The sequence below is a fragment of the Gossypium hirsutum genome, chromosome A03, assembly GCF_007990345.1.
Source record: "Gossypium hirsutum isolate 1008001.06 chromosome A03, Gossypium_hirsutum_v2.1, whole genome shotgun sequence".
NCBI classification, from domain to species: Eukaryota; Viridiplantae; Streptophyta; class Magnoliopsida; order Malvales; family Malvaceae; genus Gossypium; species Gossypium hirsutum.
Genome location: NC_053426.1, coordinates 4,952,393 through 4,969,929, shown reverse-complemented (window position 1 = coordinate 4,969,929; position 17,537 = coordinate 4,952,393). Strand labels below are relative to the sequence as shown.

Sequence of the window (17,537 nt, the reverse complement as noted above, 5' to 3'; positions counted from 1 at the left end):
AGGTCACACTGTTTAAATCCATAGTAAACGAGTGTCTAACAAAAATTTTAATCATTACTTCATTCAAGTGCATATGTATATACTTTGGCACCATATATATACACTAAAACTTTCTTTAACCTACTGTTCATGACATGAGGAGATATAATTATGAAGTACTCTCTTTATAAACAAAGCTTATATATATATATATTTAATACTATATGATATATAAATATTATAACAACTACACATTCATTTCAAATTAAGTAAATGTTATATAATTAAAAAAAGTAATTAAGAAACTAATGTATCTAAGTTTCTACACAAGCATATAAATTTTCATTCTTTGTAAATATTTGAGTATATACTTAACTGTTTGTCAATGCATTGGACTATGATTTGCCTGATATCAACTTATCAACTCTACTGCGAAATAGATATTTGGATGTGTGCATAACATAACATACATGAGGCTGTTAGGAAATGTGCTCATATTGCAGTAAACATATAATTGTTTTTTTATGTATTTGAATGATGAACAAATAAATAAAGTTAATTTCACATTTTACTATTATATTTTTTGTGTTTCTATCTTTTATGTTTTGCATACATAGTGAAATTGTGACAAGTAAATATTAGTTCATTGGTTGTCTATGATCAGTGGCATTGTAAGAATGTTTACATTGCGAGAAAGACAACTTACTTCAGTAGATAATCTAAACGAGTCCATAATCCCATAAAAGAATCAAAGTGAGCATTTGATTCAAATACTCGAAAAGATATTTATGTCATCTACAATTCCAATTAAGGAGATGACTAGTCTTAGGTAACATTCCAAAAATTTTTGGAGTCTTGAACAATGATAAATATACAATAAATTTGTCGAAATTTTGAAAAAAGTCAGAAATTGAAAATTTAAAGAGTTATGAGACATAAAAGATAGGTGCATAAGATATTTGGAAAAGTATAAATATTAATATAAATTTATTTAGAAAAACGATTAAATTAATGGAAAGTATTGGGACAAGGTGAGAAAATTGGGTGTTGAAGGATTAAATTAAATTGATGAAAAAGGAGGAGAGACTAGAGGTGAAAATATATCAAAGGAAATAGGACACATGGGTGTTATTATAGAAAAAGTGAAAGGGTAAAATGGTAAATGAATTAAAAAATAATTATGAAAAAGTAATGGCTTAATTGTAATTAAGTGAAAAGGGCAAGATGGTAAATAACATAAAAAATATTTTTGTATAGATAAATTGATGGAAGAAACTAGAGAAACGGAGAAAAGAAAGAATAAAATGGTTATAATTAGCCATGGTACTTCACGTCAGCCATCGTGTAACAGCCCAATTTTCAGTAGTGTCAGAACAGTGATTTGAGATCACTAAATTCGATGAAGAAGTTAGAAATATTTTTGAATTAGTGAATTTTGTGATTTAAAAGAAATTATTAGGTAAATTGGGTCGAAAACGAGGTATCGAGACCTCGATATTATAAACTGAGCCGTAAATATTTTTATAAATATTTACGGAGTGTCAATAGAATAATATTAAAGTTTCGTTAAGAAATTTTAATGTTTCGATAGTTAATTATGAAAAATGATTAAATTGCAATAGGGATAAAAGTTTAATTATAGATTAAAGAAAAGTTAAAAGGACCAAATAGGCAATTATGCCTTTTTCCAAAGTTGAGGCGGCATAAGTATAAAAATCTGAGATTTTTATGTGTTAAAAAAATATTATATTATAGTAATGATTATGTTTTTATATTATATTATCATTAATATATTATATTATATTATATATATACATAAAACAAAAGAAAGAATAGAAAAAAAGAAAGAAAAGAAACAGAATAGAAGAGACGAAACAGAGAAAGAAACAGAGAGCAAAACGGGCAGAGAAGGAAGGAAAGAAAGAAAGAAAGAAAGAAAAAGAAAAAGGGAAATTTAAGGTTTTAAGGTTCCAAGCTCAATTGGTAAGTCAAATTAAGTCTTTTTCTTATAATTTTTGAGTTTTTGGAATCCTAGAGATAAATACTACTTGATTTATGTTGATATTTTGAAAGTTAGTAGATTGTTAGACATGAGTTATGTTGAATTAATTGATGAACTAGAGGTTAAAATGATTGAATTTTAAGTTAGAAGTTAGTAAAAGATTGATTTGTAAAATAAAATATAAGTTTTGAATTGATAGGGATTAAATTGAAAGAATCCCGAAATTAGGGATTTATGGGGAAATTGAAGAATTAAACTGAGTTTATAGTAAGAATTAAGAGAGAATATAGAGTTAGAATGCAAAAATAAAATTAGTATTGATAAGGGATTAAATTAGAATTTGATGTTGCCATAGAAGGAAAAAAAAATGTTCAGAATGTTATAAAACATAAGAATAAGAGATGAAGTTTAATTTCCGAGCCTTGGGGTAAAAATGTAATTATGTAAAAGTTTAGGGGCAAAATTGTAATTTTCAAAAAGTTAGAGTCGAGGGCTATTTTAATAAATTTGAATATTAAATAAGTTAAATTTGCTATTATAGATCAAGAAGAACGAAATTCGGGAGTAGATCGGGGAAAAGAAAAAGTAAAGGACTAAATTGTAAAGTTTAGTCACATTTTGTATCAAGGTAAGTTTACAGTAAATAAATGCAATATTCTTTTATTTTACATTATTATTGTCAATTTCCAGCATTTATATATTTATGTTATGAAAATATTTAAAGTCAAATTTAAGGTGAAGTGACAGAGGAAAAGTGTTAGAAAGCCCCGGTTGAACCCTAGGAATGTTAGGATATTAGGGTTGACAGGACAGAACAGAAATGAGCCATGTAAGTCCATATTAGAAATATGGCTTTGGAGACAGGATTGAGCCATGTAAGTCCATATTATATATGGCATTGGAGACAGGAATAATTCATGTAAGTCCATGTCAAAGACATGGCATTGGCAGGGTATTGATAGACAAGAATGACCCTAGTATCCTTAGTATTCCGAGTGGTTCAACGGGTCAGAATACGAGTTAAATTACAGTGAATTAACAGCAAAGGAAAAGTAGATTATATTTATGAAAACGGAAAGGTCAGGTAAGAAAGAAGGTAAAGGAATAAAGAAGAAGATAGAAATTGAGAAGTAAAGAAATTTATGATGTTAGATGATATTATGCATAATTATCCATTATGTTGAATGTTGTGATTTATTTGCTTGTAAGCTTACTAAGCCTAGTGCTTAATCACTTTATTTTCTTCTTCTTATAGTACTTATCTAGCCACTCGGGGATCGAAGGAAACGTCGGAGGCCGATCACACTATCAAAGAAATAACTCGGTATAATTAGACGTTTTGTTTTGTGTATGGCATGTATAGAAACTTAGCTACTTTTGGTATAATATGAACAATGAGTGATGTGTAAGTAGTTAATGATGTATGGTTATTAAAATGATTAAGGATGAAGGTGTTTGTTGTTATGAAAGATTAGGTGATAAATTATGCATGGAAATCATAAAAGGATAAAATTTTGCAAAGAAACAGAATTCAGGCAGCACAGTGACGTGAATTTGAAAAATCACCCAAGATAGTATAAAATGAATTAGAGGGTGAATGATATATGGAATTAAAGCTTGTTGAGTCTATTTTCATGGAAAAATAACGGTGTAGGAAAAAGAAATTTATATTTTAAGATATGTGAATTTTAGTAAGATAGGGTCAGAACTGTTTTTGGAGTCCCCTAATCTGAGTTTAGAAAATAATTACAAATTGTACAAAAATGGTTATGAGTTGAAATTTACATGCTTAGATTCCTTAATGAGTCTATTTTCTATAGAAACAAGTAAGAACTTCATATGAAAATCCTATATCAAGAAAACTTATTTTTAGTGACTAGAGGTCAGGGCAGTCTGGTGGTGACACAGGGGAGACTTTAACTAATAAACTGTACTAATTTGCTGAATAAAAAATTCTAAAAATTTTATGGTGAGTAGATATATGAGTCTAGTTTCAGGGAAAATTTACGGGATTAAATTTCGAGTTCTTTAGCTCAAGTTATAATTAATTTAGTAACTGCTGCGCGATTAGACAGATTTGCTGCGAATAATGAAATAAATTTTCAAACCTAGTTTTTATGCTCCGAACTGGTAAGATAAGCCAAGTAATGCCTCGTGCTCGACTCCAGAAACGGTCTCGGGTAAGGGGTGTTACACACCGTTTTTCCACCATTTCAACTTTTATTTTTCTTTTAATTTAGTCCCTCTCACCAAATACAAATCAATTAAGCTAGTTTCTTCTAAATTTCTTCAAGATTAGTGAGTAAAATTAGTAGAGAAGTGTAGTAACTACCCAACTATTAAAAGAAATGCATCCATGCTTGTCTCGGAGGAGAGATAAAATAACAATTAGTGTTGAATACAAGTGATTAAGAAAAAGTGAAGGGAAGTGAGGAACAAGTAGAGAAATAAAGTAAAGGAAGAGCTAAAGGAGGAAGAAGAGGAAGAAAGCTTGATTCCATATTTTGAGTTGTAAGTACAACTAGATTCTTACTTGTTTTGATTATGAAGTTAATTGTTAGAATGAATATAATTTTAATATGGCATTTAATTACAAATTTATAAGTTGAATAAGTGAAGAATAAGGCTTGATAATGATTAAATATAATAAACAATGAATTGATTGTATTTAGTAAGTAATATGTGATAAAGAAATTGAAAGAGATGTGAGAAAATATTTAGAGTGCAAAAAAATACTAAATTATAGAGGATGTAAAAGTCGATGGAACTATATATTTATGTAAGTAAATGTGAAGAGAAATATCTGAAATAATGATATGTGAAATAATGTACAGAAGTTTGATAAAAAAATAAAAGACAAGAAAAGAAATAATTAATAAAGATTAGTGATGAATTATGGAAATTATATTAATTGGTGAAACATATTTCATGTATTAAAAGAATTATAAATTCTATTTGTGGATTTGGTGCCTCAAGGACAAAATTTAGAGAAAAAAAAATGAAAATGACATGTGAATGTGATAAGAAATTATGGCGGAATATGGAAGTTAAATAGAAAAATGAAATATGTTATATACGAAATTGAAAGAAAAAGATATTGTTACATGAAATGTCATGATGAGGTATAAATTGTAAAATAAGTAAAAGTGATAGGTGAAATGTATAATAAGAATTATTAGTAGAATTATGGAAGATTATTAAATATTGTGACAATTATACGAAGTATTGTTATAAGGATTAAATGGTAAAAAGTGTAAAAGTGACGTGTGTATATTATGACTTGCCCCAGTAGATGAGATAAGAACTATTGACATATTAGTGGCATGCCATTAAAGAATCTTAGCACGCTCTCTAATTATTAGTACGTTAGTACTCTCTGATTATTAGCACGTCAATGCTCTCTGTTCAACCGTCTCGGCGATGTCCTGTGTGTTCTATTAAGTTTAATGAGCCTCTAAAAAAAGGTACAAAACTATTTTAGTGATTATTGAATTATATAGATTATATGTGTTGAAAAGTTTTGAAATAGAAAAAAAAATATGGTTGAAATAAGTAAAGCAAATTATTAGAAATTTTAGCTTAATGGAGTAAATGAGAATTTAAAAGCAAATCATGTGATTCTAGTATTATATAGATGTTAATTAAATTAATATGTTTAGTTGGTGTTTAATGAGTAAATAATAATAAATGTGGACTTAATTGTAAGAATAAGTGAATTGATTGGTAAATTATGTATGATGAATACAAGCAAGTCAATTAAATGTTTCCATGCAGTAAAAATAAATAAATAATAATTTATAATATAGATTATGATCTAAATATTAGTTGTACTTACTAAGCTAGTAATAGCTTAATGCGTGTTCATACGCATAGGTTAAAAGTAGAGGAAAATTATTTTTGAAGATTAAAGGCACCTCATCTCATCACATCAATGGATCCGAGAAAGGGCTAAGGTATTAATTTCTGTTGTTTCAGTAAATGGCATGTACCTAGGTGTGTGTATTAAGGTTGAATGTGATGGGACTTAAATGCGAGTCTCGATGTTTACTTAATTCATATGAAATAGTTTAAATGTCAATTAAGTGATATAAGAAAATTAGATTTTAGAATGCTTAATTACGATTTATTGAATTAAATTGGCTTAAAATTTGAGATGTGAACAAGGGTTAAACTAGGTAAACTTTAGGAATTAATTTGGCAAATTATCCCTTCAATTTCAAATTTAAACATGATTACTGAAATCCACATAGTCACATTCCCTATTTTTCACAATGACCCTTCTTTCACTTTAGTATATTGTTCTAAATGTAAGAATGCTAAAAAAAATTTTTATTTCGGCTTATCTCTAACATCAATAATTAATATAATAATGAAACTAATATGTACAAATTATACTGTTATTTTTATTTAGAAATTATTATTAGAGTTTCTGAAAACCAATGTATCACTTCTATACTTGATCCAGTAATCAGGTTGAGCATAAGGGTGTTACATCTTGACTATCAGAGCAATTAGCTCCACGAGTAGAGACATAGATGTACTCATTGGAAGAATGATTTATTGGATTGGACCAAAGTTGAATTAATTTTGAATCTGATTGTGAAATGATTCACTTGTGACGTTCATTGTGTGACTTACCTAAATCCTGAGTTAGCCACTAATCATGCGCATGTAACTCATTTGCTTTAATATAAGTGGAGACTTATGCTTTAAAGATGATTGAGTCGATAGTCGGTACGTTAGGTACATGACTTGTGTATGGCATGAACTTATTAGCAAGAATGAAATTCAAACTTCAAAATTGAAAAATTCAAACTTAAAACAATTCAGAATTCAACTTGTGGCTTAATTAAGTCCTAATTTAAGAATACTTTTCAAAAATACTTTTGAAATAAAATCATTTCTAAACAAGCTGTTTTTTAGAGAAAAAGTGACTCAAAAACACTTTTTCAGAAATTAAAAATTTTAATTTCTTCCCCAATTTTTTTTTTAAAAGTATTTTTAAGAAGTATACTTAAACTAGCTAACAACAAAAAGAAACAAAGGGAGCGCCATCCTCAGACCCATGCCCTTTATTATGGATTCAAGTCCAAGCTTGTAGCCCAATGAATTTTCTGGTCAAAGTTGTTACACGATTGATTGTTGTCCAAACTAACTTTTTAGAAGAAAAAGATTTCTTTAAAATTTTTATTATTTAAGGACCTAAAATGTTTTGGTCAAAATTAACTGCTAAATTATCAATTTTATCTTGTTGTACTTTAGAAAACTATGTGGTCCAATAAAAGGGTTTGATGTGTTATGTTTTCATTAGAAACTATCCTGTTTTGAGAAGCAAATGAAAATTTTCCCAATTTTGACTTTTAGCAAAAAGAAAAGAAAAAAGAAGAGGACTAATTGGAAAAAAAGGATGTAATTAGAGGACTAATTTTGGATTTAAGCCAAAACAAAATCAAATCTTTTATTCAAATCGCTCTGCTTTGACAAAAACGTAAAAATTGAAAAGGAACCCCGAATTCTTGGAACCCTAAGGCGACTTGTCCAACAACTTCATCTCTGACTTTTACAGCTTCAAGTTATCCCCCAGTAATAATAAGAACCTTGAAAAACAAAGCCTTTTTTTTTTTTTCTATACCCCCATCTCTTCGAATTATTCCATTAAGTCTTAATCTTTCAATTTGGAATAATATATCTTTGAATGATTCCTTCATTCCAATAAAAAGCCCAAATCTTTGTTTTTGATGTCAACAGAAGCTGCCACAACAAATTTCCAAAGTTCAGATTTCCAGCCGGTGGCGCAGCCGCCGGATTTCCGGCCGGAGGTGACTGTCAGTCCCCATAACGGGCTCCGCTTTTGGCAGTTCATGATTGCGGGCTCCATAGCCGGCTGCGTTGAGCATATGGCTATGTTCCCGGTTGACACCGTTAAGACCCATATGCAAGCTCTCGGGTCTTGCCCCATAAAATCAGTGGGTGTACGTCAGGCGCTCCGTTCCATCCTCAAATCGGAAGGCGTACCGGGGTTATACCGGGGAATAGGGGCAATGGGTCTCGGGGCGGGTCCGGCCCATGCCGTTTATTTCTCCGTGTACGAAGTTTGCAAGAAGTATTTCTCGGGTGGGAACCCGAATAACTCCGCTGCTCATGCGGTTTCCGGCGTTTTCGCGACGGTCACGAGCGACGCCGTTTTCACCCCTATGGATATGGTGAAGCAACGGTTACAGTTGGGCAACAGTGCGACTTACAGAGGGGTGTTGGATTGCGTTAGGAGAGTGTTGAAAGAAGAAGGTTTTGGGGCGTTTTATGCTTCCTACAGGACGACGGTGGTCATGAATGCGCCGTTCACGGCGGTTCATTTCGCCACTTACGAGGCGGCGAAAAGGGGTTTGATTGAGATTTCACCGGAGAGTGCGAATGACGAGCGGGTCATTGTGCATGCTACTGCTGGTGCCCTTGCCGGAGCTTCAGCTGCCGTTGTCACTACGCCGCTTGATGTAGTTAAAACTCAGCTGCAATGTCAGGTAAGTCGAGGGCTTTTTTTCTTGCCTGTTTTTATTTTGCTAATGCTTTAATCTGTCTATGCAATGCTTTTAGGTTTAAAACTTTTTGAGGATTCAATTAGAAGGATTTAAAGTTTGGTATCAATTTAAAGCATCGTTTTTAGTTTGAGGACATTTGCTGTAATTAACCCATGCTGTAATTTACCCATTTGAAGATTGTTAATGCTTTTGTTATCTTGATTTAAACCTTACAAATTCTTCATTTTTAATCCCTCTAATTTTAGAAACATGCATTTCAATCCCGATGCCAACTTTTTTACATTAATTCTGTTGAATAACATGTGATGATGTGGCATATAGACATTTGCATTTTTCTTTTGGAAAAAGAATTGCCTGTGATTGTACTTTGTCCCTATCTCTCTCCAATGCGAGACCTCCTGATTTGCAGCTTTTTTATTCTCAAAAAAAAAAATCTGATTTATCATCCTCATATTAAAAAGGATAAAAATGACCTGAAATTACAGTTTACTTCATATTTTAGAAAGATAGAAAGGTATAACATTTTTCAAAGTATACATTTCGTGATGAAATTATAATATAGGATTCAAATCGGCCTATAGGGACCTTATATGCAATTTTAAGTGTCTAGCGTTGCTTCTATACAATTTACTAAAGCATGCTTTTCCTTGTCTACAATACATGTGCATTTAACTGCTTGCTCGTAAAGTCTTTTCTCTTGCTCCATCTTGTTTCATGTTAACATCCATTGAATGTGTATTTTTTACTTAAATCTGTTGATTCAATTATGCAAAATGTATTACGGCAGGGTGTATGCGGATGCGATCGGTTCAAGAGTAGTTCTATCAGCGACGTGATTAAAACGATAGTGAAAAAGGACGGATACAAAGGCCTCATGAGAGGATGGATTCCTCGAATGTTTTTCCACGCACCTGCCGCCGCGATCTGCTGGTCTACATACGAGGCCGCTAAAACGTTCTTCCAAGAACTCAATGCTAGCACCGAGAGTGGCAGTGTCACCTGAAATACCTTACGATTTTATGGCCAATGTATTATGCAGTTGCGTGACCGACATCGGAAGGTATGGTGGAAAGGTGTCGGGTTCACACAGTGGTGGTGGAGGCCTGGAGAGGTGAGGAGGACTTGCTTACAGGCATTGTTAATGGTGGCACCCAAAGGGTGTATCCTCTGCAATTTATTGTAATCAATTGAATGGTAATAAAGGTTTGGAGTCATTTCCTAGCCAGTTATTTTTGTTAAATCATCATCTGAGATCTTTTGTTTTTGGTTTCATGAAATGCAAGGCTTTGATTTTTATGCCCAAAAGATTAAAAATATTATGATGTTTTTTATTTTAGTTTTACATATGTGGTTTGTTATTTTACCTTTTTTTTTTCAATTTTTGTAAAGTAAAAATAATTTAAATAATTTAATATAATGATAGGTAAATTTTACATCTTAAATATTTAATATAAGTTATTTATAAAATCATGTTATCGTATTTTATAGAATCTAAATTCATATATCAAAAGGGATCTAGTAATCAAATTTAAGGAATAAAAATAACAATCCTATTAACAATAATATAATAATTAGTGCGCAACTAATTTTTAATAACAACATAAGTTACATGTGATTTTACGTGTTTAATTTTTAATTAATTTTAAATAAATATTTTTTTTTATTATAAGAGAGGATTCAAATCCGGCTATATGGACTATCCATGAGAATTGATTTCCTCCATTATTCACCACCAAAACAATCGACTTTTCATCCTGTCTTAAATAGGGTGAATCAAATGTTATCGATAAATATTATTGAAAACTCAAAACATTATTAATCCAACAAAACTTTCTCAAACTATTTTTCCTTATTTACAAATTTCAGGAGGTGTTAAAAAGTGTTACATATACTATTGCTCTACTTTATTTTGGATTAGAACAATTTCAATTAGGTCATTTTGTATTTTAAAATTAATTTCGAGTTTATATCGATTTTTATTTATGAAATTGTCAATTTGGTATAGTTTTGAGTTTTGCACATTCTAGATTCGTATAATTTTGAGTCAATTCTAAATTAAGTACACTATTAGCTAATAAAATTTTTTAAACAAGCAGCACCAGTGGTCTAGTGGTAGAATAGTACCCTGCCACGGTACAGACCCGGGTTCGATTCCCGGCTGGTGCAACTTCTTTTTTGTTTTCTTTTAAATCCAATGTTTTCCGCATTTATTTTGACAAATCCTTTTAATTCAGAGGTTCTGTCTTTCTGGTTCCGGATCTCTCTGTATTTGCTTCACCGCCTACAATGAACGCCATCTCCACCTCTCCTATCGATCTCATTCAAGGTATTATTTATTCTAAGGTTTTTTTTTTTTACATTTTTAAAAAATTGAGTAAATTTCCCCATTTTCAAAACTGTTTCTTCCCTATGCACGCGAAAATTTTTATGCAGAGAATAACAATGGCAGTGGCAGCGACTCCGATACCAGTCACGATGACGCGCCTGAATACTACCAGCCGATCTCAGCCGTGGATGATGATGATGACGACGACGACGATGAGGATCGAGAAAGTTTCGATGATCAAGTCAATTCAGATGAAGAACACCACCATCGTAACCTAACGAGTGGTTACGTCAATCGAGTGGAGAACGGGATCTCGTCTCTTCATGTAGGCAGCGTCGCTACGGAGCAAGAAGAAGAGGAAGAGGAAGAGAGGAGGAGAGAGGCGTCTGATACGGCGATAAGGAGGGCGTTTAGGGAAGAGGAAAGGCGGAGAAACGCGCCGTTAACGGCGGAGAATGCTATGAGAGTGAGGGAAGCGATGCGTGGGGTTGCGTTCGCTGGATTGACTCCTGATTGGGCCAATCAAATTCCCGAGGACCGGTGGATCGATCAGCTTCGGCGGTTGAGGCAACCGCAACGCCCTTCCAGTACGGTTTAAAACCATCTTTCCTAGATTTTGGGTCAATTTCAATGCTTTTTTTTCCTTTTTGAATTTTGGACAAATCTCTGGCAAATTATAGATCTTTATCTGTCCTTTTGGCAAAACATCAGCATTAAAGAACAATTGCTCAGTTGGATCAATTCTGTTCCAAAAGAAGTTTCAAAAATCGATTGCATGATCAGCATGATCAGTCTCAAACTTTAACCTACTAAACCATTAAGTTAGGTCTTAATAATTAAACTGTCCATTAAATATGTTGAATTGAACTTTTTTCCCCTTTTTTTCTCTCTCTTTTTTTTTTCTCTTGTTTATTCGGCTTGTGATTAAAATTTTATATTATATTTTTAAATTATTATGTCTATTATTGTTACAAAATTTTACCATCAAGTATCTTTAAATAAGGATGTAAATGAGATGATGCTTGTAAGCTATTTTAATCAAGTTCATTCAGACGGTAACTTTTTTAAGATCATCTAATTCAATAATTATGAGATGTATTTAATAACTATGGTCTACAATGGTACTATGGGAAATAATATATACCCCTAAAAAAAGAATATAGAAATTAATCGCATTACTAAATTGACTTTTAACAAGGATGTTAATTGTTGATAGTTTAATATAACTATTGTTATTGTTTATCCTTTTTCACTAAAAAAGAATCGAAAAAAATTTATAATTATTGAGTTGAGTTTAAGTATTTTATGCCATCAATTAAGTCATATTCAATTCACACAGTTTACATGTCTAACCAATTGTTTCATTTTAATATATTTTTGTGTTATAAAATTATATTTTTACTATATTATATAAAAAGAGTTCAATTATAAATGACATTAAATACAAATAAGTTTAATTCAAATTTGAGTACAAAAATTAATAAATAAATTTAAGTAGTTTGATTAAGAGTTGAGCAAAGCATAAATTTTGAAATTGTTTCGATCTCGAGTTTTCATTGATGGTGTTACTCATTATGCCTGTCTGTCATAGCATCTTTCATCTATGATTTTACACCTTATACCTTATATCAGACCACCATGACATCTTTCATCCATTGTCTTACGCCACATACAATTTATTAGACTACCATAGCATCTTTCATCTATGGTTTTATGTCATAAACTGTCATCCACTGTCACAGTAAATACCATTCCATGATTCATATTACCTGAATCCACTTCCCATTACCTCTTTTACGCCACTTAACCTTGATGCTCGAACACCGTAGTTTTTCGTCCGCATGGCCTGGAGCTTTGCCCTAGGCGATATATAATAGGGTCACTCCCCATTCCCACCCTAACTTCATTTAACCTGTTTAGGTTTTTTCACACTGTTATCATTCAGAACATGCACATATTTTCATAAACATAATAGCTTGGAGTACAACGAACCTTTAAATCATTCCATGATCCTTCATATTAACATACAACGATGATTACTCATGCTATCCTGCATACATGTCTTTCTATCCCAACAGGAATTAGACTAGTCATATTGGATATTAGAATATCACTTCAGATTTAGCTTTACTCAATTACACACGTATCTTTAAATTAAGTTTAAAAAAAAAAATTAGACTCGTTTGTTTTAGGGCATAACAGATCCAGTTAATCTATTTTAACAGTCATAATTAACCATTCTAACCAACTTAGCCGACAACTATAAGTTAAACCACTTTGTTCACTCCTCGGAAAACATTTTTGGGGATATTAGGAGATGGATTGGGAAATTGAATAGCAGAATGTAGGCACTGCAGTTGAAACGATGAATGACAGAGGAGTGTTGTTACTTGGCCTATTTCTTTCTAATGAAAAAATGCTAACAAAAACACACACATAGACACAACCGACACCATCATTACAAGCTAGATTTGCAATATGTCTGGTCATAAAACCTCAACTTCCAAGTTGCATTAACACCTTATTCAATATGAATGGTGGACTAGCCACAACTAATAAAAAAACCCTCCTCAAGCACCAATGTTCTCAATCTCAGCACTTTTATCCATTCTCTTCACAATGCCAGCTATGACCTGATACATGACCCCAAAACAAAACTCAACCAATGAGAATGAATGCCTCCAGAGAGAGAAGAAGAAGTTTGTACTAAAGCAGTCTATAAGATTTTATTTTTTACCTTTCCAGGCCCCAATTCATAACTCTTTTTCATCCCTTTGGTTAGCAAAGTTTTCACTGTGGTTTCCCACTGAACAGGAGAAGTCGCCTGAAATTCCAACCATAAGCTTAAGTAGCTATTCTTAGCCCCATCTGATGCAGGAACATATTATGGACTGCTAAAATTATAAGATATATTTACGATTTAAATTTAGGGCTAGATTTATCAGTGTTTCTTTTTGCAAGAAAGCCTGGGTTTTTAATAGAGAGAAACTATAGGTCTTGCACAATCCTACGGATTAGTAGAGTTCCAACTTCTTTCTATTCATTTTCAGGCCAACAACATTAGCATTTTCTTTTTCAATTGATAGAGAGAAACTATAGGTTTTTCACAACCCTACAATTTCTAGAGTTCCAACTTCTTTCTACTTATTTTCAGCTTTAATTCTATTGTTTTACGGCTTTTTTTTCTCCCTAAACACACCACCAAGGAGGAGTAGAAAAAAATGGGTATGAAGCAAGCTTACTTGACGTGCTAGTATTTTCTTTATAGTCTCAGGATCTGCATGAGGCTGAGCATCGACATTTGATATGACAGGTATTCTTGGAGTTCTAATCTGGGTTGCTGCCAATGCAGCCTCCAATCTTGAGACTGCTGGGTCCATGAAACTAGTGTGAAAAGCACCAGCAACAGCTAAACGTACCTACAAAAGGGGAGAACTATGTTAACACTAGCAGTCAGATTGTAGCTTAGATGTCCACGTTAGCACAAAAAGGAAATGTATCAATTTACAATCAATCAAGGTAAATGCAGAAGGATCACATTTTTAGATAGAAAATGACAAAGAGAACTACCGTCATCCGAGCCTTGAATGACTTTGCTTTAGCTTCCACTGCTTCCACTCCTTTGAGACCCCCAGATACTGCATAATTTCCCTGCCAAAGAAAACACATTTTCAGTACCAAAGTCAACACATATCTGGTCTCCTAATTAGCATTATACCAAGCACGACACAGTTCATTTGATCAACGAGACATAAATGAATCTTATATCCTTACAGGACACAAGTAATTCGCAATCTGCACTTTATCAGCTACATCAACTTCTTGGTTGGCAGCATCACACAATTGCTGAACCTTCTCTGAATCAAGTCCTATGATACTGACCATAGCACTTTTAGCAGCATCTGCGGCTTCCTAAAAGTAGGAAGAACCATGATAACCAGCAGGAATCACAAAATCATCCACACTACAAAGCACTATTAAACAGAAACAGATCATTACCTGCATCGCTTCTCCTCTTAGTTTGACAAGCTTGAGTCCATCCTCAAAGCTTTATACATGAAATCAAATTCACAGGGAAAAGGGCATCAATCATATGTTTCTTCTAGTTTTACATACTAACTCAAAAATTAGCAGACAGGTGATGGTAACTTCTATATGCTTTAAACATGGAAATACAACTTTGGACATTGACTTAGTCATTACGGTATACATAAACACTCACCTAAAAGCCCCAGCAAAAGCTAGTGCAGTATATTCACCCAAGCTGAGACCACACGTGACATCAACAGAATCAATAATCTGCGGGCCTCCATCACGGGCACGAAGCAGCTCCACGGCAGCTAGACTTGTGACATAAATAGCAGGCTGCAAATATGAAGATAACACTAATTTATTGCTCTCTCTTGACAGAATAAATCGTAGTAATACAACATTGGTAACAGAACATTTGTAGGGGTGGATGGCAACCAAATGAGAATGCAAGGTACCTGGCTTATGACAGTTGAATCTAACTTTTCCTTGGGACCATTGATGCAAAGATCTAGAAGATCAAAACTGCATGCAGATGGAACATGGTTAAACTATAAAGACGATTTTAAATTAAGGGGATAGCAAATTAAGAATTAAATTTTGGTCTTTTCATCCCTATTCTATAAACAATTTTAATATTTACTCTCTGTACTTTTAACTTGGCATAATTTTATCTCCTACTATTATTAATGTTTTGCTTTAGTCCAAATCACTAATTCCCTTAAATATACCATTAGTTGGCTAATATGAAATTTAAAAAAGAATTGAAACTTGAAAATCAAAATTTGTAAAATTATAGTCATCAGAATAGTTATTTTCTACTAATTTATCATTTAAAAAAGAAAAATTAATCTCAACCTCATAATTTGATTCCTTTTTTTCAATTTCACATCAATCAATAGATTTTAGTGATTTGGACTGGAGCATGACATTAGTAATAGTAAGAGAACCAAATTATTCCAAGCTAAAATATAGGGACTAAATCTCCAAAATTGAGTATAGTACAAGGATGAAAACCATAAATTGACCACTAAATTTCTGTGTACCCTAATATATTATTTGCCTTCTTATACAATTCTGCAGCAGCAGGCACAGCCTGAGCTTCTTTTCCCATTCCAACGGCTTGAGCGCCCTGAAATTTTCATGGTGTACATTGGAACTAATAAGAAGGCAACGAAACAGATTTATCCAGGTAAAACCCAAAAAGGAAAATGGAAAGTAAAAGCCTTTAACATGGGAATGAATAAATTTAGCTTAGCAGAGCCTGCACAGTCCAAAATTGATGGAATAAGGAACTAACCTGACCGGGAAAGAGGAAGGCGGATGTGGGCTTGTAATCAGCGAACAAGGCATCATCGACGACAGTTTGGGATCCAACGGAGACACTCATGAAAACCCTAGATCTTGAGGGGTTGTTGAGGCGGAGGAAGCATCTAGAAGGAAGAGGTCCATTGGAGCGAAACGAAGAAAGGGGAGAAGGGAGAGCAAGGGAAGCGGAGGCGGCGGACATTGTGAAGAGAGACTGGGAATGAGCGGAAGAAGCTAGGCGGAGACTGTGCATGCCAATTGTTTGATATTTTTTCTATCTTAAATAAATACGCTTTGTGTTAATGTTGGCGGAGATAACGAAGGTAGACGTTGGAGATTGGCTTGAAAACCAAAGAAACCGCCCATCTGCCACTGCCTACTCGCCAACATAATTACTACCCAAGTTGAAATATCTATTAATAAATTTTAACAAATAACTTCAAAATGGACTCATGTTTTAGATGTCGAGCTTGCTAGACTGATATAAAGGGAATTATTAGGAAGGACCTTGGGCAATCAAGGCAGATTAAGCAAGATAATTGTTGAGTATTTTTTCGTCTGTACTTCAGATGGTGTGATCTGTCTATTTATATGATAGAATATTGTTCATCGATAAGACAAATTAGGAAGAATCCATGTACCTAAACATGTTCCCTACTCTAGTTTAGACACGTGTCTTCATAGTTCCAAGTTCATGCAACATCGCAATACAAAGACCAAGTTTGATTCATCAACTTGCAAACTTACCCCGTGAGCTTAGTACTTAGGTCAAACTTGCGAGCTCATTAGGATCCAGCCAAAGCCCAAACCTACTTGATGAGCTTAGTGCTTGGGTCAAGCCTGTGAGCTCTGATCCAGGCCCAAACTTGATACAGATTTGGGCCAATAATGATAATCATCCTAACAACAATAAATTAGTATAGTCAGTAATCAATAGTCATATACCAAGTTGCCCTTTCAACAATCTAAACATTGAATATAAATACTTAGGTACAATTTCATCCCTAGAAACTAGATTCTTTATCCTCTCACCACTTGAAACTAGTAGATTTAAGCATCGAATCACACCCTATAATATAAACTCTGATACTCTCAAAGCTTGCATCAGTATTGTAAGGATTTCTTGCCCTTCAAATTCGATATGATGTCCTCCACAATAGACTCTCGCCTAATTCATCACACATACAAATAAATAAATCAACGGCCCATTTTATCTTACAAGATTTTAGTTTAATGATGAAGTTGATGTTTTGAAAATTTTGAGATTTTATGTTTGTGTGGTTTCCTTCATATATATTTTAATTACAGTTAGTTAAACTTTAATTTTCGAATTAAATATTTTTAATTATAATTAATT

The 17,537-nt window shown here is 32.8% G+C and overlaps 3 protein-coding genes and 1 non-coding gene across 4 annotated transcripts; 3 read left to right on the top strand and 1 right to left on the bottom strand.

Moving 5' to 3' along the window:
- Positions 1-7,420: 7,420 nt before the first annotated feature.
- LOC107963859 (mitoferrin) lies at positions 7,421-9,853 on the top strand. The gene is made up of 2 exons (XM_016900359.2): positions 7,421-8,499; positions 9,305-9,853. The coding sequence occupies exons 1-2, from the start codon at positions 7,720-7,722 to the stop codon at positions 9,518-9,520; spliced, it is 996 nt and encodes a 331-aa protein (XP_016755848.1). The 5' UTR covers positions 7,421-7,719; the 3' UTR covers positions 9,521-9,853.
- Positions 9,854-10,612: 759 nt separating this feature from the next.
- Positions 10,613-10,683, top strand: TRNAG-GCC (transfer RNA glycine (anticodon GCC)). The gene has a single exon. It is a non-coding gene; the product is annotated as a tRNA-Gly (tRNA).
- On the top strand, positions 10,627-11,584 carry LOC107963861 (serine/threonine-protein kinase rio2). Its single transcript, XM_016900361.2, has 2 exons — positions 10,627-10,843; positions 10,951-11,584. Exons 1-2 carry the CDS (start codon positions 10,804-10,806, stop codon positions 11,439-11,441), a joined length of 531 nt encoding a protein of 176 aa, XP_016755850.2. The 5' UTR covers positions 10,627-10,803; the 3' UTR covers positions 11,442-11,584.
- A 1,594-nt stretch (positions 11,585-13,178) lies between these two features.
- On the bottom strand, positions 13,179-16,728 carry LOC107963860 (malonyl CoA-acyl carrier protein transacylase). Its single transcript, XM_016900360.2, has 10 exons — positions 16,173-16,728; positions 15,919-16,004; positions 15,331-15,397; positions 15,066-15,208; positions 14,843-14,891; positions 14,618-14,755; positions 14,414-14,494; positions 14,086-14,262; positions 13,581-13,667; positions 13,179-13,476 (listed from the first exon to the last, which is right to left on the bottom strand). Exons 1-10 carry the CDS (start codon positions 16,431-16,433, stop codon positions 13,414-13,416), a joined length of 1,152 nt encoding a protein of 383 aa, XP_016755849.2. The 5' UTR covers positions 16,434-16,728; the 3' UTR covers positions 13,179-13,413.
- Between the last annotated feature and the right edge of the window lie 809 nt (positions 16,729-17,537).